At 39.5% G+C, this 27,093-nt stretch overlaps 1 protein-coding gene across 1 annotated transcript in view; it reads left to right on the top strand.

Moving 5' to 3' along the window:
- IMPG2 (interphotoreceptor matrix proteoglycan 2) overlaps positions 1-27,093 on the top strand; it is a 55,345-nt gene that overhangs the window by 11,610 nt on the left and 16,642 nt on the right. Inside the window, exons 4-10 of the mRNA XM_051622189.1 lie at positions 7,700-7,731; positions 7,831-7,854; positions 17,111-17,160; positions 17,630-17,721; positions 20,705-20,866; positions 24,236-24,294; positions 25,660-25,677. Coding sequence (XP_051478149.1) covers positions 7,700-7,731; positions 7,831-7,854; positions 17,111-17,160; positions 17,630-17,721; positions 20,705-20,866; positions 24,236-24,294; positions 25,660-25,677 — 437 coding nt within the window. The remainder of the gene's footprint in view (positions 1-7,699; positions 7,732-7,830; positions 7,855-17,110; positions 17,161-17,629; positions 17,722-20,704; positions 20,867-24,235; positions 24,295-25,659; positions 25,678-27,093) is intronic.

The following is a 27,093-nucleotide window of genomic DNA, read 5'->3' as shown; positions in this document are numbered from 1 at the left end:
CAGCATGTTCATTCATTTGTTCATTGTCAGCTGTTGCCTTATATTTCTTTTTCATTTCTTATATTTGATCGATAAAGTGCTGAGCACTTGTCACCAAAGGGCTACTGTGATTTCATGGCATGCACAGTACTCTCTTGTGATATGTGTGAATAGTTTACACTCTCAATTGCTTGAAAGGAAGACTAGCTTCTGCCTGGCACTGTAGAAAAGCATCATACGTGGTTGGCAGTAGTTCTTTGTCAAAGCATTACATGCCTCATTAAATACCCCTTTTCATCTAATCTTCCTCTGCTCTCCAGTGTCTGTGAATCACCTGTGGTTAATTACAATTGTTTAGTCTAGAGCCTGCAGCTGATGAGACTAATTCTTTTTTTCTTTTGATGTATGTTGGCTATTAATGCCATAGCATTGATCTGCCACCTCTTATATTGGAAGTTTACGGCAGTCTTATTCTAGAGTGTCTTTCTGTATTACTTTTTGGTAGATGGCAACATGAAATTAAATTTTTAGAAGTGCTGCGTGCCATGAAGTTTCCATCTCTCTCTCTCTGAGGAGTTCAGCATATCTGAAAACTTGGCAAAATAAGCCTGCAGAGTTTGCTGTCAACAAACAATAATTAAGAAAAATTATTGCTTTCATGATATTTTTGTTGTAGTGTCGAATTTCTCTTTTGAGCAGTGTAGTTAAATTACACATTATTAGCCCTCCTTCCTGGTTTTATTTCTTACCTTTTCCCCTAGTCCTGGGTAATCACTGTCACATACCTACAGATGTTGCAATGTCTGCTCCAGCATAGGTTGGTTCTTTACATGGTTTAATGTAAAGAAAAATTCTATTTCTCTTGCTTTCAACACACTTTCTTACTGGGTATAAGCTGCAGCTTGGACCAGTTCTGCTCCCAGCTATCATACTTTTTTCTTCTGGAAAAACGTTTTTCAGTCTCTAATATTCTATTAAAAAAACTTGACCAATTTGTTGGAGGGGAAGGCAGACATAGCTGGAGTTTGCTCTTCTGCCATCAGATGACTTCTACTGTTAGGGAAGCTGTGCCTCAGAAGGTGATGTTTTTTCTGCTCTTCAATGAGCAAGCTATGTGCTGTATGTTGTCTCGGAGAATTGAGGCCTGTATGATTGTCTGTAGGCATGTGTATATGTATGCATGCTATACAGTAACATATAATGCATGTACTAAGTTTTCATCAGCTTCTTAAAGCAAATCACCTACCAGATTTTCAGAAGGAGCAAATGAACAGATTTTTGCCAACCACAAAACATTATTTTAAGTATTCTTCCCCTCCCCCAAATTCTTTCATTTTACTTTCTGTAAAGTGATTTACACAGGATGAATACTAACCTAACTACTTTGTTTGGGTATTAAGTAGATTTACAAAGTGTGGGATTATTCCTCCGTCTCTTTTCACGTCTTGGCAGAAATGGAAAAGGAGAAGGTAATTCTAATCCAAAGGGAAGTTTTGCTTGCAGTATATTTCCTCATATATATTAACTCTGGTTGTGTTCCTTACTGTGTAGCTGTAGTTCAAGTGGAGTATAACTTGTATTATATAGAATGAACTCATTCATTCCATTCACCCAGCATGTGTTGGTGGTATTCTTGGATTATTACTTTCAACAATTTCACACACTCTTGATTAATACCTTTTTGATTCCCAGTGAGTTCTGAAGCTAATGTACACTCGTGTGTATCAAACAGAATATATTTTTTTCAGCAAAATAAGTAGATGGACTGCTGTGTGCATAGACCCAGGGGAAGAAAGAAAGTGACACTTGAGATGCAGAATGCATCCAGTATTGCTGTGTAGCTGCCAAGTTCCTGCTGGTATGTCCCAACTCTATGAATCCCCAGCTTTTGGCCATTTGTTATTTGTTTCAGTCTTGGAGTCGTTAATTCCAAAAGAGGCAAAAAAAGACTTAAGCAAGCAGGAGAAATGTAGATAATGGTGAAGATGTAGCTTCCTGCTGAAACAAGAGACACAAGTCAGGGCCATGCCTGCTGCTTAACCCCTGTTACTCTCTGCATAGAACTTCTTCCTGTGTGGTGATGAAGCACAGCTCAGCAGTACCTGCCACCACAAAGAGTTCCAGGAGGTAGTCTGTCTGAATGATTAGTGCAGTGGATATCTTGAAATAGGTCTGATAATATTCCTTGATGGATGGAGAGCACCTAAACTTCTGCTTGTCATACATATCAGTTTAACTGCCACACATCCAGTTAAGTCATGAGGAGCTGAGGTAATTGTTGTGACCTTTCTCTTCATGAAAGTGCTTAAAGCAAGCAAAGAGGCCCATCAGTTTGTATGAGTTCATCATTGTTCTGTTGGTCAGTTAATTTGGGGCCATTGTTTAATTAACCAAATTTTTAAACTTTGAGTTACAATTTTACAAAATTTTATTTTGTTTTACAGTTTTACTGTAAATTCAGGTTTTGATTAGAGACTCTAGTGAAAGTTGGAGGGAGGCACATTCTTAGCTGTCCAACACAAGCAGAATCCCCTTCCTGACACCATAGCAAGATGCAGCTTAAAGCACAGTGCTGCAGTGCTCCCATCATAAAGTTCTGCCTGCATCCCACATTTTAAATTTGGCACATAATAGAGCAAATCTCTCCTTTTTGGCAGATTACCTGTCCCATTCTCTATTTCTCCAAACTTCAATCAAATTTGGGAAAGTGAAGTTTTAATGAGTTGCTGTTCCTTTTAGATCTGATGATAATCTACAGCACCAAGGCATGTTGACAAAGCTGTTGTGGGAAATGAAGAATTAAGGGAGGTCAAGTAACTTAAGTCACTGGGCATATATTCAGCTATACCTGCTGAGGGCTCATGTACACAGCCCCATGTATGTAACTAAACATCTGAACAGTGTTGGGCAAATGTGACGTGACAACGTGATTTTGGTCATTAGAGCCAAGAGTTAAACTGAGGGCTGGAAAGGAGTTTGTAGTATAGCTTTGTCTGAGAACCAAAAGGTAGAAAGTCTGCACAGGGATCCCCAAAACAGTGTCAGGAGCTACTCACTTACTAAGTCAAGTCAAAAAGCTCCTGGGCCAAGAAACAAAACCTGCAATGGTGTTGACTCAATTATACTTATGTTCAGTATTGACTTCTCAGCTCATCAGTAGCTCTATCTGTTTCAATGTGTTAAGAGCACAGATTAACTACTCAATGAGGGAGACTAGAATTAAAAGGGGCAGAAGGCAATCCTGTTTTAGGATGCCTTAATGGGTAGCATAAAACCCCACTTCTTTAGTGTGCTGAAATGGGCAATAAGCAAGGTATAAAATGAGACTTTGAATTCTGAGCTATGATCAATGGCAGCATGTAGCAACCCACTGGTCTGGGTCACTTGTAATCACTTACTCTCAGCTCTGTAGTTTATGGCCACCTCATGAAGATGAATTTTTCTTCCTGAGGTTTCTGAGGCAGAAAGACCTCTTTTGGTCTCTCTTCTCTTCCTGTTCTGTGATCTTCTTTGCCAACTATTGTCTTTCTCTCTTTAACCAAATGTCCTTATCACAATTTACAGTATCTTTTTGATTGCTGATTTAGATAAGTTAACATTTTTTTCTTTGCATAAAACATCTCCAGGTCCTTCTAAATCTGGAAAAAAAGCAGATCTTGCCTGCGCTTCCACACCCATCAACTTCCCTTCTGGATGCAAAAAAATAACCTTCTGTTGCCCTCCTTTGAGCCATTCTTTCAGATTTCCTTCATCCTCTTTCTTATCCCACACTTACTATTCTCCTGTTGTCTTTGGCTCTTTCTGCACTGCAAGTTTTAACCTCCTCTAACTTAAAAAGAAAAAACCCCAAACCTTTACCGCATATATGCAAATAGGTTGATTAACTGCAGTTGCTTCTCGAAATCTTGTCTCATCTCCCTTTCACCTCTTAAGCTCTTTCTGTGTTAATTCTCCCTGTGGTCATTCTCCTCCAGTTCCAGCCTAAGTCTCCCTTTTCAGTCTCTCTTAGACACCTGGCACAGCACAGAAACTGTCATCCATGAAGCCTGTGTTCATTTCTTTCCAGACAGTGCTTAAACCCGAAATTTCATCCTCATCATTCATGCCTGATCAGCTCCTGCAAATCTGTAGTTCTTCCTTATTTCCCCTGTTTTTCACCTTGACAGCACTGCCTGTCAGGTGCTGAAGAATCACTTCTATGTTGAGAGTTCACCTTTGCTGTGGAACTAATTTCTACTCAACAAGTGGCCCTTTAGCTTGTTTCTGACCCCTTACCATGGATCTCCAGCCTTCATTTCAACTTGAACATGACTAAACCAATTTCTCTTCCACTAAGTTTTTCTTGCTGTCTCTCCTCTTGTTCACTGTAGACCATATTTTCATTTTACCTGTCAGGGCTGTGCCTCAGCACTGTTCTCAGTCCTGGCCTTTCCCTCCAGCTTCAGTTCTGGACATTGTCATCCATCTCCTTGGATTCCCTCTAGTGCTTTGGCCTTGCCTTCGTGAGAGTGTGTTCTGCCACATACTGAGGTGGGGAATCAGGACAGGCAGGGAGAGAATTGTTTCTTGGTATGACTTTCCTGTTGGAAATGAAATGTACAGGTGAGTTAAATCAAATGTGCCTTGTACAATCCTGCACAGATGGGATTAAACTAATATGAGATTATTTAAGATCTCCTTGACATTTCCTCCACCTTTTTCTCATGCCTGGAATTACCTCCGAGGTAATTTGTCTTCTGTGCGTAATGATTGTGTCTCAGGATCAGACAAGAATATCCTGTGTAACTGCTTTTCTGCAAGTTCATGAGTTGGCAGAAGCTCAACCGTCCAGTCAGTACTATATGTGATTTGTGATATTGTGATAGCCTGTATTTAACTCTGTGGACTTATATTAATTTGTGATTATTTTGCATTATGTAAAACTAGCTGTGGTCTGTGGAGGAAGAGAAGCACTAGTGCAACTGACACAAAACTCAGCTTCCAGCTTTAGAAGAATTGGTATATTATGATGGTCTCACTTCGAGACAACTGATTCCATACAAAGTATCTGTCAGAGGTAGCTTCACTGAGTAAGGGCTGTCCCCTAGAGTTTTGGTGTGGTTGTTGCTGCTGTGTAGAACTATTTATAAACGACTTCAAGTATTCAAAGGGTAAGGATGTTAATTAATCCATGCAGATGCTTGTTTGGTAGGTATGTTTATAACTCTGTCTTGTTAATGAAAGAGCTGAGCCAGAGAGTGGCAAAGGCTATTTTGAACTAAATGAGAAACCAAGCCAGTATTAGAACTCTACGGCCCTTAGCTTCTGATTAGGGGGAAAAGGTGCCTGTTTGCCATTAAATCAAAATATGTCAGTTCTTGCCCACACTCCAGACTGGAATGCCAATTAGACAGTTAAGAGGCTAAGGAAAGCTGGGTGTCACCAGCTCCTCAGGCTACAGAGATTTGGACAAGGCACCCCTCACTGGGTTGTCTGTTTCACACAGAATCAGCATGGTTGGAAAGGATCTCTGAGATCACCAAGTGCAACCATCAGCACAAAAAAAACAAAACAAAACAAACAATCTCAAATGCAAACAGCTACACACACTCCACCAAAAAACAACCACAAAAAGCCCTACAACCTTGGCCACTAGAGCCTGCCCTGAAGTGCCACATCTACACATTTCTTGAATACCTCCAAGGATGGTGACTCCACCACCTCCCTGGGCAGCCTGATCCAGTACCTGATCACTCTTTCAGTATTGAAATTCTTCCTAATATCCAATCTAAACCTCCCCTGCTGCAACTTCCTCTGGTCCTGTCGTTATTTTACTTGTGAAAAAAAGACCAACGTGCACCTCCCTACAACCTCCCTTCAGGTAGCTGCAGAGGGTGATGAGGTCTCCCCTCAGCCTCCTCTTCTTCAAACTAAACATCCCCAGTTCCCTCAGCTGCTCCTTGTATGATTTGTTCTCTAGACCCTTCACCAGCTTTATTGCCCTGGCTCTATGAAATTATGAGGACTGTACTGACCTCTGCTGTCAATGGCCTTTGTGGACTAATGAGTAAAACTGCTGGGAAGGAACTATCAGGTGGTATTAAAAACATGTGTGAGGCCCCTAATAACTAGGTTTGTTTTTAATAGCGCCTATAAACTGCCTTGACTGACTGACTATGGAAAAAAGTCTCTTCTTCTAATGAACCAACACATTTTACTGAAAGGGCTACTACTTACATATAACTTTAAAAAAACTTGCAGAGTAGAAGTCAATTTCTATCTTCCATGCAGATTCCAGGACACTAAAGCTGAGTACAAGCACTGTGTGGAGCTGTGTAATGACATCTTAAGAAAATACCCAAAGTCCAGTACAGGTTTATTGGCCCTGAGTTAGGCTTTCCACTGTTAGACTACCCAGTCATGCTAGTTTCTTGGTTTGTCACTTAACTGGTGTTACTGTGTTTTAATTTTTCATAATGAAGTATCTCCAAATACTTAATTTAATGGACTTGTCCAATAAAGGGTGGCAAAGTACATAATTAAAAGCAAAATGACTGAAATTAGCCTGCCATTCTACCTGTGATTCCACTGTCTATGGATGTCCTGGAAAGAAAAGAAAGGTAGTAATTGGGGTGGTTTTGAATCAATAAAAATGAAACTTCTAGACTTCAGGTCTTCACAAGTGACGAGAATGAGCAGGCTAACCTGTTAAAATAATCTTTTGCCTTTTCCCTCCTCTTTCACAAAAAGAATCACCAGGATAGCTTAGAGTGTCAGTCCTTAAGTTATTAAATACATATGGGTGTTTACTGATAAATTTTCATAGTGAAAAATACTATATGATAAGTTTATTGTAATTTAACTTCAAAGTAGATGTTTGAGTTGATCCGCTTTGGGTTGAGTTTTTTACTGCAAAATATATATATGTATGGATTATATAAAGAAAGCCAGCCCAATAAACAAATTAAAGAACAATCTCTGTTTCTCCAAACCAGAGAGAAATAAAAATTTTGTGCCTGGACAGTAATCCTCTATAAATATTTTATATGATGTTCACTTTGGTACGCAGCATTATTTCTCAACAGTTGTCATGCTGCAAACTGCTCAGGATCCCCAACACTTCTCGTGGGGATTCCTCACAGAAACTCCTGTGACTCCTCTCTAAAACCAATGGTGCCAATACTATGAGAATTTTGATGAAAAACTGTGAACTGTGTAGCCTTGCCTTAGTTTTTATATACCAGTAAATGAAAAGATGTCATCCCTGTCACTTGTATACCATAAACAAAGTCATCAGATAAATCCTACTATGTTATATTAGGCTGTAATTGTACTGTCAAAAAGATAACTTTAAGTCTATTGACAAGTAGTAGAAGAAATATTGCATTTCTTTATACCTCTTCCTTGAACAGATCTTACTGCTAGCCTCCTCTAAGGTGAGAGAATATTGTTTCTGGAGAACAATGCAGGAAAATGTAGAAATGCAGAGCATCTTCTGACAAACCCAGTGCTCTTTACAGCATCTGTTGTTGTGTTTCAGTTGTATTCTGCAAATATAGGACCCACTTTCTTTTCAGCAATGACTTTGCTAATAAATCTGGAACTTAACAAATGAAGACAGAACACACAAAAGAGAATTCTTTTGGCACAGAGGAGGAAACAAAGTGGTACAAACTACATTTGAATTCCTTTCACCTTATGATATTAAAATATACCTAGAGTTTGTTTGTTTGTTTTCCAGAAACTGTCCTATATAAAGGAAGCAATGGGCAGGTGAGTACCTCTGTTTGCCTTGTCATTTTATTCTGTCCTGAGATAACAGCAGGGCTGAGCTGTGGCATTTTATAACCTTTTCTTTCTTTTTATTGTCAGCTCCTGCACTGATTGGTCATGTGGGTAAGTAATTTTCCCTTTTTAAAGTCTTGTGATCAGTCCTTTTTCCAGTTCTTGCTGCTACTGGAGTTGATTTGTGCATTGCAGATTAACAAAATCCACCTTTGTTCAAAAAGGAGTATAAAAAAATGCGGTGCAGAAATCCTGCAGTTCTTGCATGTGAACCTCTGTCCTGGCATGCTTGGCATGCCCAAAATATCTCAGCCAATCTGGGGCTTGTACTTTTGCTTAAGAATGTCATTACTTTGTAGGCTGTAAGGTACAGATGCAGACTATTTACCTGAAGAGGTTTAGTGGGGGAAATCTATTTTGGGAAAGAGATATGTCCATAGTTACTTGTGTTAGCATTCCATTTATCCTGCAAAGCTTTCCCAAAGGCTTTAAGGTGGTCCTGGCCACCATTACAAATAGCATAAAAGTGGAGTGTTTTCGAAATGCTTTTTAAAAAAACTTTTGAGAAATACGTTTGAAAAGCAGTTACAAGGGAATTGGCTGCATGGGCTCCTCACACGTAACAAGGCAATGAAAATGAAAACTAGTCTGAATTGTGGCTTCTTTTTACCAAAGCAATCTGACCTGTTGTTTTCATTTCTTTCCTGAGCTAAAAGAAAAAACAGTTCAAGTTATTGTTACTCCATTCCTACTCCAAACTTAATCTGAGCAGTTATTTTTAGAATAATTCAAAGCCAAACAACCTAGTGCTGAACTCATCTGAAAAATTGGCAGGTTCAGTTCCCTGCTTAACTGGCCATATAAAGCTATGATAAGTATGAGTAATTAATTTACTGGGAGGAGTAATCATTTAACAGACTTTTAAAAAAAACCCTCAACTTCCCAAATGAGGTATTCTTCTAATGATTTCATAACCATACCATTCTATATTAAAATTTATAACATGAGATGGTAAGGGCAAAATTTATTCCTAAGAGTTTGGTTTCTCTCTGTCCTGTTGAACACTTGTCTGACATGAACAGTCCCTGAGGCCTCCAGGTGAACTAGGTAGATTACATCTGTTCAGCTCTCTATTGAGAATGCAACATTGACCAAACTTTTATATACCTTTCTTCTCAATATGAGAATATAAATAATAATGATAGAAAAATCTTGTCCTTGTAAACTTTGTGGATCCAATTCTTTCTTATAGCATAATTCTCTGGACTGGCACTTTACGTTAGTGGAACCACGTCTTATCTATCAGAAAATGTGAATTCAGAAGTACAGTTATCTCATCTTGAGTGCTGAAGACTGAAAAAATTAATCATTCTGAAGAAGTTTGAGTTTGAAAACCTACTGTATCTCTCTGTGATCATTCAGGAAATCTAGAAAATGTGGAGATAGATTAGAATGAACACTAATCTGGAGTTCCTACATGCTAAACAACCTAACAATGCAAAAAGCCCAACAATTGATTGAAAGGTGGATCAGAGTGGTTAATGTTATGCTCTTACAAAAGCCATCTTATCAAATTCTTTGTGACAGGCATTAAAGGCACTTCCGTAGACAGTTGGCAAGCTTTACTCAACTCGGTTCACTGTGAGGCTCTATTGCATCCATCTCAAAAATACATTGCTTTTATCCCAGTAAATATTACTTCAGATTGTTCATGGTTTTAGGATGGGATCTCTGTTACCGCTGTCAGTTTAAACTGGTTTTACTATGGCTTTTCCTTTTGTTTGCCTTGTGCTTGAATATGGCAGTGTTCCATTGCATAAAAAGAGCAATACAAGACTGAAGTGGTGAGATTAGAAACAGGTACATCTGCTCTGCATAAGGAAGCACCAGGAATAAATTATTAGACTTTATTCTGGCAAAATTAAACCCCAAACCCTTATTCTAAGAGTGTCCTGGTCATCTCTGCACTACACGGTTTAAGAAGTGAAATTTGTAAGCCAGGGTGATAAAAAAATGTTGACTGTCATGGGCAGAAGTTGTTTCATCTAACTTTAGACATTCTCCATCATATAGGAGTGAATGAGCCATCTCAGTATTGTCAACAGCCAACATGACTATTTCCTGAAAAAATACACTAGACTTCTCGGTACACATCAGAATGAAATTAAGACCTTTGAACAATGTCCTGTAGAAACTGGAGTACAGACCTAAACTAGGCTCACCCCCAGTCCTTATGCACAGTGAGGAAAATCCAGTGTCAGGTTTCTCCTGCACAGGAGGAGATGTGAGGGCGCTGCTGCCCTTTCCAGGGCAGTGCTGTGGTCACCTGCTGACTCACATGTGCAGACAGAGGCTGGTCCTGTGCAGGGAAATGCAATTATTTGATTGTGGCTGTATTGCCACTTGGCTGTGTCATCTGTGTCAGAAAAGGGAATTGACCTGGCCTCATGCCTCAAGGGAAGGTGGGAAAATCCAAAAGCACCAGCTTTAGGTATCTATTATTTAGGCTGAGATGTTCAGGTGAGGCTCCCACATTGCCAGGCAAGGACAGGTTGCTCCATAGGATGCCTCAGAGTAGGGGTCTAGCAAAGGGGCTCTGACTTGTCCTCTGGGGAACTGCAGTTTCTCTAATGGCTGTGCAGAAACAGTAATTTCAGTTTGGAGGCCTAGCATGAGGCATATAAATCACAGAATCATTTTGTTTGGAAAAGATGTTCAAGATCATCAAGTCCAACTGTTAGCTGCCAAGTCCACCACTAAACCATGACCCTAAGCACCACATCTGCATGTCTTTTAAGTATTTCCAGGGGTGGTATTTCTCAGTTTGTTTTCCCCCTGATAAGAACATAGGAATTTTGGCAGTTGGTTCATTTTCTACAGCATAGCACAGGCACAAGAAGCTAAGAGAGTGTTTTCTTTTTATGAGCTTTGGCCTATCTGTTTTTGTGTGAAATGATTGAGGGTTCATTTCCTTAATTTGAGGCTGATCTGGAACAGAAGAGAGACAGTATATCTGTTAGTCATTTTAACTACGCTGCCTTTCTAGATTAAAGCAGAACTGTTCTGACAGCTATAAACAGCTGTAGGATTGAAGCCGTGATTAAAATAATGGAATGCCTCTTGTAATCATACCTAAATGTCAATACTGTGTGTCTGTCTACCTGGAAAAAGCTGGTTTCAGCTAGTTAAATGTGAGGATAGTGTCAGTGTAGGCTACAGAAAGGTTGTTTGTGCCTTGTGTAATTTACTTCCCAGAATAACTCACTAACACCAGCATTACTGTCGATTGCGTAACAGCAGGATGAAAGTTTGTTCCCGTAAGGCTGGTGCCTCCGTTCATGTGGGTTAAACGCTCAGCTAGCCTGTCCTTCTAAGGAACAGGATTAAACTAAGTACCACTGAGGAGAAAACCTCAAAGGAAAAGTAATATATGGGACATAGTCCAGATGTGTAGAGAGCAGCCCAGTGGACTTTGTGGAGTTTTGACCCAGTAGGAAGTGGGGTAGAATGACATCAGCTAAAGTCTTTGAATAATTCCATTATTCTCTGGATTATTGGGACTCCACAAAATGAATTTTGCTCTCTTTATTCTGGAGTATGTCTGATGACAATAGGACAGTTGTTTTGTCTAATTTCTGGGAGAGAGGCCAAAAGCAAGATCTGGAGGATCCACTGAAGGCAAAGGAGTAGCACAAAATTGCTGTAATAGAAAATTATAGCTTTTGTGTCAGAGCCTTGCTTCAATGCTGTATGCACAGTAACGTACCGAAGAAAAGGTAAAGCGAGTATGTGATGAATATAATGCACTACTTTTTCACTTATTTGAAAGTGGCTATTAATGTCAAATAACATAAAGAGAAGCATGTGTCCTTTCAGCATGATGCTTGCTGATCCTGGACTTGCTGAAATGAGTTACAGTAAGTCATGTCTGGACCCTCTTTGCTCTGTCCACGTTCTCTGCTTTGAAATATATTGTCAGTTTTAGGATCCAGATTATTTTAGTGGTGGCAGCAATGGTTGATGATGTAGCAGCTCACATTTTGTACTGTTTATCCAAATGTACTTCATGAAAGAAAATGTCTTCTGTGCTGGGATAATTTAAACAGTTCAGCAGTTCCTCCTGCAGTGAAGTAGAAACATACCTGAGCTCCTTTACTATCTACATGTGGACTTGGCAACAATATTACTCTTTTCAGAAATTTTTGAGCATCTGCACAGCTTTACCCCATGTGAAGACTTCCACACTGCTCCTCTTCACTTGTATATTTTCTTTTCTGCTTCCTGCTTATAAGGTAGCTAATATGAAAGGTCCGTCCTTTAAAGGTCCTTTAAAACCAAAAGAAGTCAAAATTCAAGAACTACCTAAATGAAAATTAAGATAGATGCAAGTACAATTAAAAAGGAGAAGAATCTGAATACAAAGGTCAGTCTTGCATTCTATACTCCCGAAGTCAAATATTGCTTGGTTCAAGGACACATGATTAAAATATTTAAAAAGGAGAAAATCAGACTATAAAATGTTTTTACTTTTATGCAATATGAGAATCAAGAGAATAATTTGTAAGAAAAATAAGTGGTTGAGATAGCATATTAGACATACAAATTGATAAACAAACTGGTAGATATCCAGAACATGTAGTACGAATCTGAAGATGTTACTTTCTTCATCCAAAGAGTTGAGTTTGTGTTAAACCTTTAGGAGTAATGTAGAGAAAAATGTAACAAAAACCTTGACAACATTTCATGGGGCGGTGTCAGTGCCCCATTTGACAGGTCCAGACTGGTATTTCTCCTTCATAACACAGTATGGTTGCACATAAAGAACTTGTTTATGCTCTATACTTGCCTGTGAGTCAATGGGGCGCTCTGTGCTTTGGTGGCCTGGAACCTATTGAGTCTTTTCCTGACATGACTCATGTCATATGGAAGTACTTACTGTAGGGAGTATAGGCTGTGTTTGTGAGATGTGTTTGCTGCATTAATAGGTATAGGCTGCAAACAGTAAGCACTGTTTGCTTCAGATCAACTTCTGAGGGCCCTTAAGTGTCCTGTTTTACACCTGCCTAGATCTGGGTGTCTAACAGAGCTCTGTGATCTGAAACCAGTTGTTTCTGCCAAGGAAACACAGTGCAGTGTTGTTCTTTCTGCTGCTTAGACATCTGCTTATACATGTTCCTTCCTGCCTCTCCATACACATGTGTATGTTTTTATATTTTGCTTACTGCTCAGCCAAGGTGGTCCAGGGCATCTCTCATGCAGGTAGGACAATAGAAATTGCATTTCATGTGTATGTGTCTCAGATTCACAATAAGCTCTTGCTGGAATATAGTCCCTCCACCTGGAGTGAGTAGCTTGTGTAGGTATAGTTAAAAATAAAGCCTGGGCCCCAAGTTAATACTGAGGTAGAATTTGAATCTGTGTTTACCTTGAAGAAGAATGTGCTCAAACAAATCAGTATATGCATATGCAGTATTGTCATGTGCATTATGAGTGGCTCCCTTAGAGATACCTAGTGCTGTTGCTGCTTTTTTAGGGGATTAATAAAGCAGGCATTTGAAAAATTAAAACATTAAGGGGAAGTAGAAAGGAATGAGAAATGGATGCTGAAAGAAAGCAAACCTTACTGTTCTGGTAAAGCAATGAAAAAACAATGTGAATAAAGTGAGGTTGGCCGTAGCACAGTTTCTTAAAACCGTATTTATTCTCCTGAGAGAAAGTGGAAAATGTCAATTTTAATGAATTTGCTACTTGACTGGTCTTGCTTGGTTAGATTGATTAGGATTTTACTAGGTGTTATTTAAGCCCCTGGCTTTTAATTTTCAGCCAGCTGTGAGCCAGAATTTTGTCAGAAAATGGGTTAGCTCTTGGGTGCTTGTCGCAAGCCGGTACCAGGGGGCTACCTGGTTTTTAAAAGATACTTATCTCAAAAGATAAAAGAATAATACCCAGCCTTGGCAGGCCTGGGTACCACTTAAAGTGATGGTTTTGCTGTCCTCTAAATGTCAGTGGCCTTATTCTCACCCTGCATTTCAGCACTCTTTTGGTCGTCCTGTAGCTCTGTTTGGTCTGTGGTTGCTGCCATGGGGTTAACCCACCAAGTGAGTTGGTGTGACTAGCCAAAATGCCCTGTCAGATGGAGGGCTGCCACTCATTTGACATGGTGAGAGTGCTCTGGGGCCCTTGAGAAACTGGAAGACTTTATTTTTAACATCTATAACTAATAATAATAATCCCATCTAGATGTAGTACTCTAGAAAACTAAATTTAGGCTTTTCCACTTGCACACTACGCTTTTTTTGACAGGGTGAATGATACCATACCATAGCATTCTCCATGGGTTTTCTTGTCTACTTTGAGGATTTTTCTTTTAAAAACTCAAGCAACACAGTTAAAATTGTTCTTGCAGTACTGGGTGCAGGTGCCCAGGTGCTACTGGGGGGCCTGTGGGGTGGGCCCTGTGCAGAGCGGCCCAGGCTGCCCTGAGAAGGGCACAGCTGGTTCCAGCTGGCTCCAACAGAGCCCTGCCCAGGTAGAAGAGTCACAAGTGATGTTCAGCCTGGGAAGGCTGGGAAGGGATGAAGAAAAGGTGGTGTTTTAATGTTTGTTTCTCACTAGCCATATCTGCAATAAACTACTTTTCCCCAGGGTGAGTCTGTTTTGCCCATGGAAGTACTTGGTAAGCAATCTTCCTGTCTTTATCTTGGCCCATGAACTTTTTAAACTTCTTTTCTCCCCTGTCTCATTGAGAAGGAGTGAGAGAGCAGCTGGGTGGGCCTTTGGCCCTTAGGCAAGGCTAACCCACCAAAAATTGGGTCCACCATTCATTTGGTCAGATAGCCTTTTATGTCCTTTTGAGATGTCCTAGGCTACAGCACACATCTGCAGAAGGCTGGCAGGGATGATGTGAGATCTGTGGGCAGCTGGTGCCTCCTGGGGCAGCAGCTGGAGGTCAGGAGTGCTTAGAGGCCCCTCAAAGTATACTGGGTACCAATCCCTGGGCAGCTGGATTGAGTCTTATGAGTCTCAGGCTGAGCTCAGAGCCTAAATTACCAAAGCAAATTACATTTCTTGCTGTCCACTTCTCAAGAAAAGGGGGTTGACACAAGGCTTAGCTAATGTTTCTAAATGGGTTTGAGCCATTCAGCTGAACTGAAGGTTACAAGCCCTGTAGGAGAGTTGCTTCACTGCACATAATTTTGTATTGGTTTTTTATTCTGACCATAGTAACCCTAAACAGTCCCAGGTTATTTCACCTCTCCTGAAAAGTAGAATTGTATTTGTTTCTGAACATACCATCATGAAATATGATGAATGAAAATGTTTTATCTATTGATGCTGTAATTTGGTGAAGCTGTTGTATAGATGTAATTTAATACTTAATAATTAAGCAATAGTTTTTATTTCAGTTCTACGATGACAAATGTGTAAGGGAACAAAATTCCTCTAAAACAGAATAAGCATTCTTAAGAAAATGTAAATAATTTTAATGTGGGATTGTTTTGTTTTGTTTTGTTTTTAGAAGAAAGTTGATGTTTTTTGTATGAGTTACTTGTTACTCTTTATACATCTGATGGCAATGACAGAGACGATAAGAGAGGATATCTTGTCTAAATTATACCCACTAGTAAAATTTGGCTTTCCAGTCTTGGAAATAATTCCAAGATTTACTGAGGTCTTTGTAGAATCCGTAAGGAATTACATTATGCTGTGCTAGCTGAAAACAGGTACCAATGTCCACGAGATGGAAGCAGACACAAATAACTGTACATTTCAAAGCTTGCTTAGAGCTCTTCAGCTTTAGTTGTTCAAGAAAATGCACAAAAGTTATGTTAAAGACCTTGCATAAGTATTTTATGCTTAATTCATCTGCAGATTATTTTATTTTTATTGATATAATTGTTATATAAATCTTGCCCTGTCAGTTTAACATTCCCTGAACGTACTTTATTTTTGTGTAGTTAATCATTATGCACAGGACTAGCCTGTGCCTCTGGGGAAAGGATGGGTGCAAAGATTCTTGGCTTGAATAGAAAATGAATCAGATTTCTCTTCAGGTCTTGTTTATTGGTGAGTGTTATGTCTCTGTGAGAGGCAGGGGGAGGAATAGAGTTTGAGATGTTAATTCCGTGAAACTATCATATGTTTGATCACATGCTTGTTGCCCTGGTATCTTTAGTATGGTAACTTTGGATCTGGTTGTCTGGGTGGTGATGGAAGCCTTTGGGTTTTGGAGTGAGAGAGAGACTGATTAATACATCCTGATGGAGGCAAAGTATCCATCAACTTGACTGGAGCTTTGCTTGAGGACTCAAACAGAACTGCAAGACCAGTAATCTAGTATATGAGTCAAAAATCAAAGCTGGCAAGGCTAGGAACCGTGGTTCACATAGTATCAGTGCTTCTCTATATTACAGTGAGGTCTCCTTGCTGCAATGCTTATTTTATGGCACACATATGGCTACCAAAAAAAAAAGGAGTTCTATGAAGAGTGACAGAAGTATCTCAATGCAATGAAATTCCATGGCCTTCTGAAGTTCAGTTTCTCTCCAGCACTTACATTTCAAATCTTACAGATCAGGCTGTATATAATAAAGATAAAACAAACCCCCAAAATAATTTTTCCTTCATTCAGGAAAGACTTGTTTCTGTCAGAGCATGTCTCCTACTCTTGGCAACTTGACAGTTGCTCGGGGCTTACAGAATTGACCCTAAGGAAATTGGATTTCCTGTAAGAGCCATGTCAAAGCTGTTAGTTTTTCTTCAGGCTGACAGTTTTAATCTGATTTTTATCTGAAATATTTTTCTTTTTGGTGTTTGGCCTAGAGTTGTTTTGTGTGTGTGAATGCAATGATTTGGTTTGGAAAGTGGTGCCTTTTGAAGTTCGCCAAATAAGCAGGGTAAAAGTCATGATGAAAATAACCCCTTTTCTTGCAGTAATTTAAGTACAGTTAAGATGTTCTAGTACATCGTAGGGTATTTTTAAAACTGAGCATTTTATAGAATATTACAGGTTATCTTTGTGTTTTATTTCTGCTCTTCACATTCGCTTCCTTTACAGAATGGCTAGAAGGCAAAATACGTTTTTTGGGAGGGATGCCAAGTCAGTTGGAGTATAAGGAGTTTAGCAGGCTGGAGAGGCACGTGATGTGTTGTCTGATGCAACTGACCCAATATCTAAGTTGCAAAAGATCACTGAAATACTGCAAAGCCCAATTTTTATGAAGTTACCAGCAAAGTAGTTCCACAATGTATTTCTTCTGCAAACACGCTTTTTGGTGTGGCAGCAGAATCACAGATAAACCAAAACCTCATAAATCTACCTCACCGTGTCCAACTTAAACTTCTGATTTTATTTTTTATTTAGCAGTGTTGGATCTCCAACTCCAGCTTCAGATGCTGATGTTACCACGTTGAGAGGTCAGTTATCATCTAACATGTGTCAAGGCTGATTCTGAATTACTAGAAAACTGAGAAATTCAATGGTTGTTTGGATTTGAGAAAGAGCTGTGAATTTTTCCATTTCCGAATAGTGCAGCTTATGATCTGGAGATCATGTTAGATGCTGATATTTTTTTGTTATTATATGAGTCATGAAAGTTCTACTTAAGAAATTAGCTCTGTGCACTTTTTACTGCACCCAGCTTCATGTTCCCCAAAATACATCTGCTTAGACAGAATGCTAGTTTTTTTACCTTGGTAAGTGCATTTGATACTTTTCCTCAGGTTCTTCAGGTGTTTCCTGTGTTATTTCTGTCATGATGATGGGGCTAGAAATCAAATTTTATTGTTGGTTTATGCTTGCTGAACTGCTTCTGTGTGAACCTACAAGTACACGGGTATATTAAAAAAACCCAAACCTAAGAATACTGCTCTCTTTCAAACTCAGATGCAGCTGCCAATGTTCCTCCCCCTCATGAGGTTGCTGTTGAGAGTCCTGTGGGTGGTACTGTCCCTGAGATTGAAGATGAAGACACTACTGTGAGTGGCTTTTTTCATTTGGTTCAGCAGGCTGTTGCCTTTCTTAAATAATAATTTTTCCAAGTACTTAGTGGTGTTATTAGCATAGTGTGTTAACACAAATTAAGATTTCATAAAAACAGCATGTGAATTGTAGAAAGCTTTAAAATAATTTCCTGGGTAGGTATTTTTCATTTGCAGAGGCTTTGCAGTGCCTCTTCCCCCACAGTGAGAGAGAATGGATCAGTTGAGCTATCAGGTGAGGATTCTGCTAGTGATGTAGGACTAGTCAGGGAATGCCTATGGTTTTTGTAAGCTTCAGGAGGAATGTGGAGCATCATTATTCCTATGGAAACACCTGTTAAATGCATGTGAAATTGCTGTACTCGTGTTTCAACCATCCAAGTGGCCCAATTGTGTAGGACAGCAGAGAGGTGGCCTGTATAGCCTTGAAGATTCCTTCTGATTCTCTGCTTCTTTTCCTCTTCTGACATAGATGAACTTTTCATCACCTTACAGTCAACTTTACCTTGATATCAAAACTCCTGGCATGGGGAAGCTGACATCAAATACTTAAAGTGTCTATGTAAAAGTGAGCTGGCTTTCTGAAGTGCTGACCACCACATAGGTCCCAGGGAAGTATTTTGCTTCCAGGAAACAGCTCCTCTGGATTAAAATTTAAGCCCAAACTCTAGATTCCAACTGCAGTATTCATGGGCCTACAGGACTGAAGAAGATTTTGCAAAGCCATGGTATGAATCAGCTGGCTTTTGTTTTCTCATAAACGTGAAACTCCCACTGAATTTGCTGAGAAGCTCACAAAGTTGCACATGCTGCATATAAGTAGAAGCTGATTTATGGTACTGTGCAGTGTTCTGTAACCTATTACAGCCATGAAACAAAGCTGGAAAAACTGTACTGTCTTCTAGAGCTTTCAGGCCTGACTGTGGAGTTCTGATATTGTGTTTCCAAGAATAAATAGTGAATATGAAACAGGCAGCTTCTGACTCAAGTTCAGGGTCTGACTTTATTTTATATACCATGAACACTTGGGGTTTGGTCCCATGTTACGCCATTATTCTCTTCTGAAACAAAACTGCCTGAAGTTGTTTTTGCCTGAACAGACAATAGGACCACTCACTAAATCAGAAAGAAACCAAAATTAGATTGCTGCTGCTGCAGTGTTTTTACTCCATACAGTTACATCACACCTCATCATTGCTCCGAGCAGCCAAAATGCATTGCAGATTACAACAAGAGGTAGCAAAGCTCATCATCTGCTTTGCTTATGTGTTGACTGTGCTTTTGGTTTTGGGGGACTCATAAATGATTCAAACTACATGGAGTGGCAAAAAGCCATGTAGTGGCAGCACATACATGCATGCTAATTATGTACCTCTCAAATGCTAACTAGCCTGAAGTACCAGTCATTCTGGTACTTAACAAAGTTACCTACTCAAAAAGTGGTGGGGAGAGGCAGAGAACTTAACTACAAAGTTTTAGAGGGTCCCGAAACACTGTATAAGTTGCTCACTGGTGGCATCTAAGCTTTTTGGAGTAAAGTTTTTCTATTTCCTGCACCTTACTTAACACAGACTGCAGCTTTGCTGAAAAGGTCTGTTTTGTTGGCTCTCTTTTTCCTTTTTAACGGGCAAAATAATAATGACTGCATGGAATACATGCAGCAAATACATTTGGCTGTTTGGCTAGAGTTAACTTAAGCCAGCCTTCCCTCCTCTCCTCTACAAATCCAGATTTTTTTGTTTTAGAAGAAAACCATGAAACAAGATCTGTTTTTTCTCATGCCTTTAATATACTACAAGTTGTATTTATGCTGGTTGTAAAAAACTAAAGAACTAAGCAGAAGGTGTTCTTCCTGTGTTGCTCTAGTTCAAATTAGATTAAATTTAGGATTCACTGCTGCCCGTGGCAACCAAGATAGCTGTAAGCTTCCCTGATGCATTGCACAGCCACTGCTCCTTGGACTAACTGCCCACCACTAAAGCTCAGCAGAGGTCCCCATAGATCTCCCAATGCCCATCATTTGTCTGGGAGAATCTTTCACTTTCTGAGGCTGCACAACACAAGGTGTTGTTCTAAATGTAGAACTTGGCAAAGGTAACTTGTCTTGCAGCTGGAAGAACAGTTAGGAGCTTTGTGATAAATGAGTAAATTTTGGGTAAACCAGCCTATTGCTGACTGGGCACAAGTGAGCTGTTGGTTTAGCCATAGTCACACTTCAAATTGCCTCATAAACATCACACAACTGGATTTCTGTTTGTAGCTGAGGTCAACTAGATGGCCTCGCACTAGAGAAAATGTGCACATGGAAAACTGAATTATCTGCAATAAAAGAATTCTCAAAAAATATCCTTGCTTAATAGATTGCCTCATTAGTTGTATCCTCTGTCCCTGAGGCTTCGTAAGCACCTCATTATAGTGCAAGGTGATGGTTTAAGTGAGCATGCTGTGCTTTGGACTGCAGTTTTCACGTGTCATTAAGTACATCCATGGCCGTCAGTGTGGCCCACCAACAGTGCCCCGAGGTATTCTGGTCCATACAGCACAGGTTTTCTGCCCCATCATTAGCCAGAGAAGCCCCCAGGGTTGCAGCAGCTGGAGAAGTTCCACGCCCACACAAGAAAGATGTTAGGACCCAAGCTTAGGACTGTAGAGTGCTGTTGGCAGATGGCAGACCATATATGTATACAGTATCACAGTATCACTCTGGTTGGAAAAGACCTTCAAGATCACAGAGTCCAACCACTACTCTAACTCTGCCATGTCCACCACTAAACCCTGTCCCTTGGCATCACATCTGTCTTTTTACATGTCTCTAGATATGCGTACATATCTAGGGATGCTTTTTATGTGGAGTAAATCCAGGATAGGTAGGAATCTGGTGTGTGCTGAGTAACAAGGTTTTATTTATTGGAAAAAAACAAAGGGCAAAACAAAGGCATTAAATCACCTCCTGTTTTCTCCCCTCTTCCTTCCCTTCCAGATCAATAATGAAATAAAGAAGCAGAATGAGAACCTAGTGACACCTGAAACTGAACAGATGATTGAGTTCAGCATTTTGATTGTTGGTGAAATGTACAGTGAGGATCTGAGAGACCCAGCTTCTGCAAAGAGTCAACTGCTCTCTGAACAATTAATTTCACAGGTAATTACCTTCTCTGACTTCTGATTACTTTTCTGACAAGCTAAGAGAGTTTGGGCTATTCAGCTTGGAGAAGAGAAGGCTCCGGGGGGACTTTATAGTGGCCTTCCAGTACCTGAAGAGGCTACAGGAAAGCTGGGGAGGGGCTTTTCACCAGAGAGGGCAGAGACAGGACAAGGGGCAATGGTTTTAAACTGAAAGAAGGTAGATTTAGGTTAGACATCAGGAATAAATTCTTCACCATGAAGGTAGTAAGATGCTGGAATAGGTTGCCCAGGGAGGTTGTGGATGATCCCTCCCTAGAGGTGTTTAAGGCCAGGTTGGATGAGGCTTGTGCAGCCTGGTCTAGTGTGAGGTGTCCCTGCTCAAAGCAGGGAGGTTGAAGCCTGGTGATCTTTAAGGTCTCTTCCAGCCTTAAGCATTCTATGATTCTAAGACTTCATTTTTCTTTTTGCTGGCTCTCTAAAGGAGGAGAAGCACATAGAACCTGTGTTAGGACTGCCTTTTACTCATGGACTCCACAGAACCATCTTAGGGCTTTTGTTGCCTTAGGCAGGCTGGAAAATATGCACCCACCATGAGAATACTCTGTTTTGTCTGACATGCTGCCCTTTTTGAAGTAGCAGAAGGCCCATAAACTGTGTGTAACAGACCAGCTGCCAAAGCCATTTACTCTACTTTTCTTTTTGTGTTTCTCATGAAATAGCCTGCTATCATTTTTTTGCAGGCAAAAGAGGTGAAAGTATGCTTTTGTGGGGGATCAGAAAAGTATGCTCAACAGCTGAGTGGTGGCATGCTCTAAACAAGACCTTTCTGAGGGACTGCTCTCTCTCTCTCCCCCTTTTTGCTTTAATTAATTTACTTTGCCTTCTGTTAGAAAGATAAATGAAGTCAGATGTTATTAACAAATGAAAAACATTTCCACTTATTTTAGCCCTTTTAAAGACCTTTTTCTACCTGAGCTCACTTTGGCCTTACCACACCTTCAGAATTTTTCAGTGCCTCTTCCCTGTTGGTGTTACTGCAGAAGAGCTTTTAAACACAGAGAATTTACAAGATTCTTGTTTGCTTCTTGATGCAAATTCATTAGTTCTCAAAGTTTTAGGTCCTGAAAATCTTAAATTTTAAAAACATAGTTGGTATCTTTCTAGTGACCAGTCTGCCTAGAGCTTGTTTCAGTGCTTTCTAATCTCTTTGTCCAGTTGGAATTCTTCCGTAACGTATTTGGTTTGAAACTGGGGAGTGAAAAAAATAATCTGAGTTTCCTAGCAAGCCAGTGTACCTGCAATTTCAAATGGCAGGACATGAATTAGTTGCAGTTCAGAGCCTCCTACCTGTGCTGAGGCAGTGCTGGAAGGCAACTTGATTAATTCAGGTACAGCACAGCATTAATATGGAGTGCAAGGTAGAAGGGTTACCACTTCATCAGCATCTGCCAATGTGGGCATGTGCTGGGTCTCCCACAGAAGCTGAGCACCAAAATGGGATATAGGATATCTTAATGATTACACCATGTCCAGATTTTGGACTGTAGAGGAAACTCTGTTGTCAGTGTAGAGAATCTGTCTATACAGAGTAGGTGATGGGTGGGGAAATCAGAAGTAAGTAACAAACAGCATCAGTATTCCTGCGCAGAAGCAACACATCATTGTACTCTGCAGTGAGATCCTCTGAAGTCTGGGCTGCCTGGACAACTCTTGCTCCTCATTTATTCCCAGAATCTTCAGCACATGGGAGCACATTTTAACACCCCCTAGCCTGTTGTTAAACATATATTTAAATCCATTTAGAGTCAGTGGAAATGAACCATGGTTTAGACTGTCAGGCACCTATTTAAAATAAAAATACATGTGTACATATACATATAAATATATATGCATATGCAGATATTAATGATTTATTAAAACTTGATTTCAAGTTAATTTAATTAAAATGTAATGGTTTAATTTTTATGCTATAATGCTACTGGCCCACCAGCACACAAATGTATATTTAAAATATGATCACACTGCTGTCTCCTAACTTTCCTCTCCCTACTGTCTTATTTAAAAAAAAAAATTCTTACAGTGATGGTAATTTTGCTACCATCATTTTCTTGGGGCAGAGTGTTTCTTTCCTCTCTCTTGCAGGAGGCATCTTGGATACCATACAGCAGCACATCATGCAGCTTATCTTTTCTCTAGCTTTGCTTTCTTCTTAGTTCAATGTAGTTGGGGTTCTCTGTTGAATCTCTTTTACTGGGGCTAACACTGTGCCAGATCCTGGGCCAGATGGGAAAGAGATGCACTCCTCACTGCAGCCAAAAACCATGGCCACAGCTGTCACAAGTTGCTAGCGTAGGCTAGACATCTTAATTTTCCTAGTTGTGTGGCCAAGTAGCGATGCCATAGTGTGTGTGTGGAAGAAATGTCAGATGGGACGGAGTCCACCTGGCATGTGGACATTCCACTCCTTTTATCCCTTGCCTGGTTTTCTCTGTGCTTGGATAAAGAAGCTCTTGAAAAAAAGAAAGTAACGACTTAGATTGTTTAAGTCTCACCAGAGACAGTTTAAAAATAGGGAGAATGGCGAGGGGAAGAAGAATTTGAGGAGTGAAAAAGAATCCTCAACTGGCAAGGATATTTTGAGAGGAAAAAACCCCAACCCAAACCAGCATGAACCTTCAGTGTTCTATTTCTTGGTTTTGTCTCGAGTAATACAGTTGACTATTGAATTAGACCCGCATGTGCTGCCATTTTGCTGCCCCCAGCTGCCTTTTTTGAGTAGCACTACCATTCTTGAGCCCTTTCTATTTTTAGGGCATAGGAGATGAGCCATGTTTTGTGCTATGTAATGCATTAGGGTCTTTTTGGAGTCACAGAATCACAGAATGTTAGGGGTTGGAAGAGACCTCTGGAGATCAGAGTCCAACCCCCCTGCCAGCGCAGGACCACCGTAGAATCTAGGGCAAGTCACTTATTCTTGTTGAACCTCATTAGGTTCCTCTTTGTCTAGCACTCCAGTCTGTCCAAATCTTGCTGAATGGCTGCACAGCCTCCCAGTGAATCAGCCAATCCTCCCAGCTTCATGTAATCTGCTATGGGCAGAGCAGGTCTCTGCAAAGTATGTTTGAATTTCCCCACGTGAAGGTTTTTATGCAGTTCTGAACCCTGGATATTGTTCTTAATGTTTTTTATTTTCCATTTTAATAATGAAACAATGTCACCAAACACTTCTTCCATAAAGAAAGAGAATATTCAGCTGTTTTTCTCCTCTTAGATATAACAGCTCAGATGCATTTAAGAAGATGTTGAAAATACTTCCTGATATTAACTAAATGAGTAGAGTAAAGGAAATCTGTGTTTTGTTTTGTTTTTTCCCCCCAAAAAATAGATTAAAAGTGTATTTGAAGAACTACCTGGATACAAAAGCATCCGTGTCCTGGATTTCAGGTAAAAAGATACTGATGCCTATATGGTGGTTGAAATTGATCATGTATGATGGAACTTCGTGCTAGAACCACACTTGGGAGAATGTCACCCATGTGCATGGGAATTCCTAGGATGTATTAACCAAAGGACACATGCTTTCATATTGGTAACTCTACATACAGAGGTCAAAATAGAAATACAGAATTGTATGTACATCTAATAATCTCTTTTTTGCTCCTGGCATTCACCAGAGAATCTCACGTGATATGCTTGCCTTGATTTTGAAGACAAGGCATTCTTATGAAAGATTCTGTTCTAAAGTTAAAAGAGATATTTTCTAGTTTAAAATTAGTGTCTGATACTTCTTTAATACTATTGACATGTCCTAATATAAAACAAGGAAGAATGCAAAAACCTTTTTGGAAAAATGTGCATTTAATTTTTTTTCAACTTGTTAATTTGGGATGACTCAAAATTTGGTGTTTGAGATACGTAAAGGTCTTTCTCCCTTTGATCAAACAAAGGTGAGTGGATAGTTTGATAAATGAAATGCAGTGTTGTAACTCTCTTTATTCTTATAAATATTTTTAAAAGACTAGTTTCCTCATATCAGTTTCTTCTTCAGAATAACACTTTAAGTCAATTTGGGGAAAAAGGATATTCTGAGTATTATGCATCAAACATCCAATGTCTAAGTTTTGGGGTAAATGGATCCTAAGTTATAATTTTTCTTCAATGTACTGAATATAACTTTTAGAATCCATTATGTTTTCTTTGAGATGTTGTAAGCTGTGTTTCTTAGAATTTCTTGGCTGGAATATTCTAGTGAGAATACATACAGGTAATAATGCAGCTATAGTGAGAAAGTCTAGGGTTCCAACCATAAAACCTATGTTCATTTTCCAGCTTGGAAGGTAGCAAAGCCTTCCATCTTGGTATCTGCAGTTTAATGTATTTGCAAGCACTTGGTTTGTTTGAGAAGACAAATAAAAGGTGATATTTCTGGCAAAATACCAGAGCTCTGTGCTCTGCTGTTCATGACAAAACCCAAGTCTTTGTAAACTAAACCTTTAGGAAGAATTAGTGAGCCGTGGTTTTCTTTGTATTGAGAGAAATTTAACTGCATTATTTGCAATAAATTGAGATGGCTCTGCTCTGCTAATTCCTTGTGATCAATAGGAAATATCTCACTTCAGTAACAGCAGAAGAGTTTGTCATGTAGCAGGAAAACTATATAACTTATAACTATTTTGCCATATGTTTTTTCAAATTTGTGTGCTCTGCAGAATACCAGAGCAAATTTGTTTAAGTTAGAAGACTTAAAGGCAATTCTAACTTCTATTTAAGAGATTTTTCTTTTGTGTTTTTGTTTGTTTCTATATTCAGCTCTCCTGAGGATGACAGGTAAATATAATTATTTTATAGTTATTATCATAACACAGATGGAAAAACATGTTTACCTGAAGGACACTGTTTTGGGGATTTGTAGTTTTGGCTCCAGAGCAAGATCATTATCCAGCATAAATATTATGTGAGAAGGTTCTACCAGAAACTCCAAGTAACTGATCTGTTTTGATTATGGATAAACCTAATTTGCTTATATAAATACTAATTAAAAAAAAACCAAGACAAACTACCTGGGGAAAAATCTTCTTAAATACAATTTAGCTACTGGGCTAACTTGTGTATAGAAGTCTGTTTTGTGAAGAAAACAAAATTGCTTAATGATGACTCAAGGTCTTTACACTTTGCAGGAAAGTCTTTAATAGATACAGGTTGAATGTTATTACAGAAATTCAAGTAGGTAAGAAAACCATAGTTTTCCAGCAAAAGCTGTTGACAGATTTTTCAAGGCAAGAGGTGATGCACATCTTAGCAGTAGTTTATAAACTTCCCAGAGCAGAAGATGGGATCGGTTTGGATTTGGTTATCATCACACATATGAAAGATTAAGCATCCAAAATTTTTGTCCTCCAGTATTTTAAGAATTTCACAAGACAGAAAATGAATTGCAGCGTTTTAACTTACCAGATGTATTATTTTCTCTTCTGAACTTCTCATCAAAGGTATAACCAGTTTCCACAAACAGTTTTACAGAGGATGAACATTTTAATTTTAGAACAAAGGTTAGAAAACACAAATCTCTTCACAAACAGTAGTGACTTAAAGCCATCCTCTACTACTCTGCACTTCTGCAGGCTAAGATGCATGCACTTAATCACAAAGGCTGTGGCCCAAGCACCAGATGTTTTAGCCCTTTCCAGACAGACGATGGCGTCGTAGTTCTTAGGAATTATTAACTGCAGCTGACAGCACAGTTGTATGAAATCTAAACGTTACTTTCGAGAAGCATACTCTGTCCTATCTTTGCTGTCCCTTTACATTGCTTCTATCCTTTTCTGTTTCCTCTGCTGACAGTCAGTGCCCATGGTGAGCCTGTGTTGGGCTCATTTCAATGATAGAGCCAGTAGCAAAACTCCAGCAGGCTCCTGGTTGCAGTCTATGTGTTTGCTCATTATATCTCTGTTGTATCTGGTGCTGGGGCTTTAGAGGCTTCCCTGAACAGAGCCATTACTTTAGCAACCTAGTCCAGCTCTGTGGAATGATGAAAATCTCTCTTTGGAGGACATTTTTCTAACACTTCATAGATTACTTCAATTTCTTGCTGTGCCCTGCATACAGCCAAAATATATTTCAAGAGCTCCCTTGTGCATATTTATGCCCAGTGTATAATGTTACTGCCTATGCTGTCATGGGGGAAAGGACATCCAGCTGTATTCAGAAAAAGAAAATTAAGAATATGGAAGAGAGTTAATATCA

The sequence above is a fragment of the Apus apus genome, chromosome 1 (genome assembly GCF_020740795.1).
Source record: "Apus apus isolate bApuApu2 chromosome 1, bApuApu2.pri.cur, whole genome shotgun sequence".
Classification (NCBI taxonomy): domain Eukaryota; kingdom Metazoa; phylum Chordata; class Aves; order Apodiformes; family Apodidae; genus Apus; species Apus apus.
This window is presented reverse-complemented; position numbering and strand designations above follow the sequence as displayed.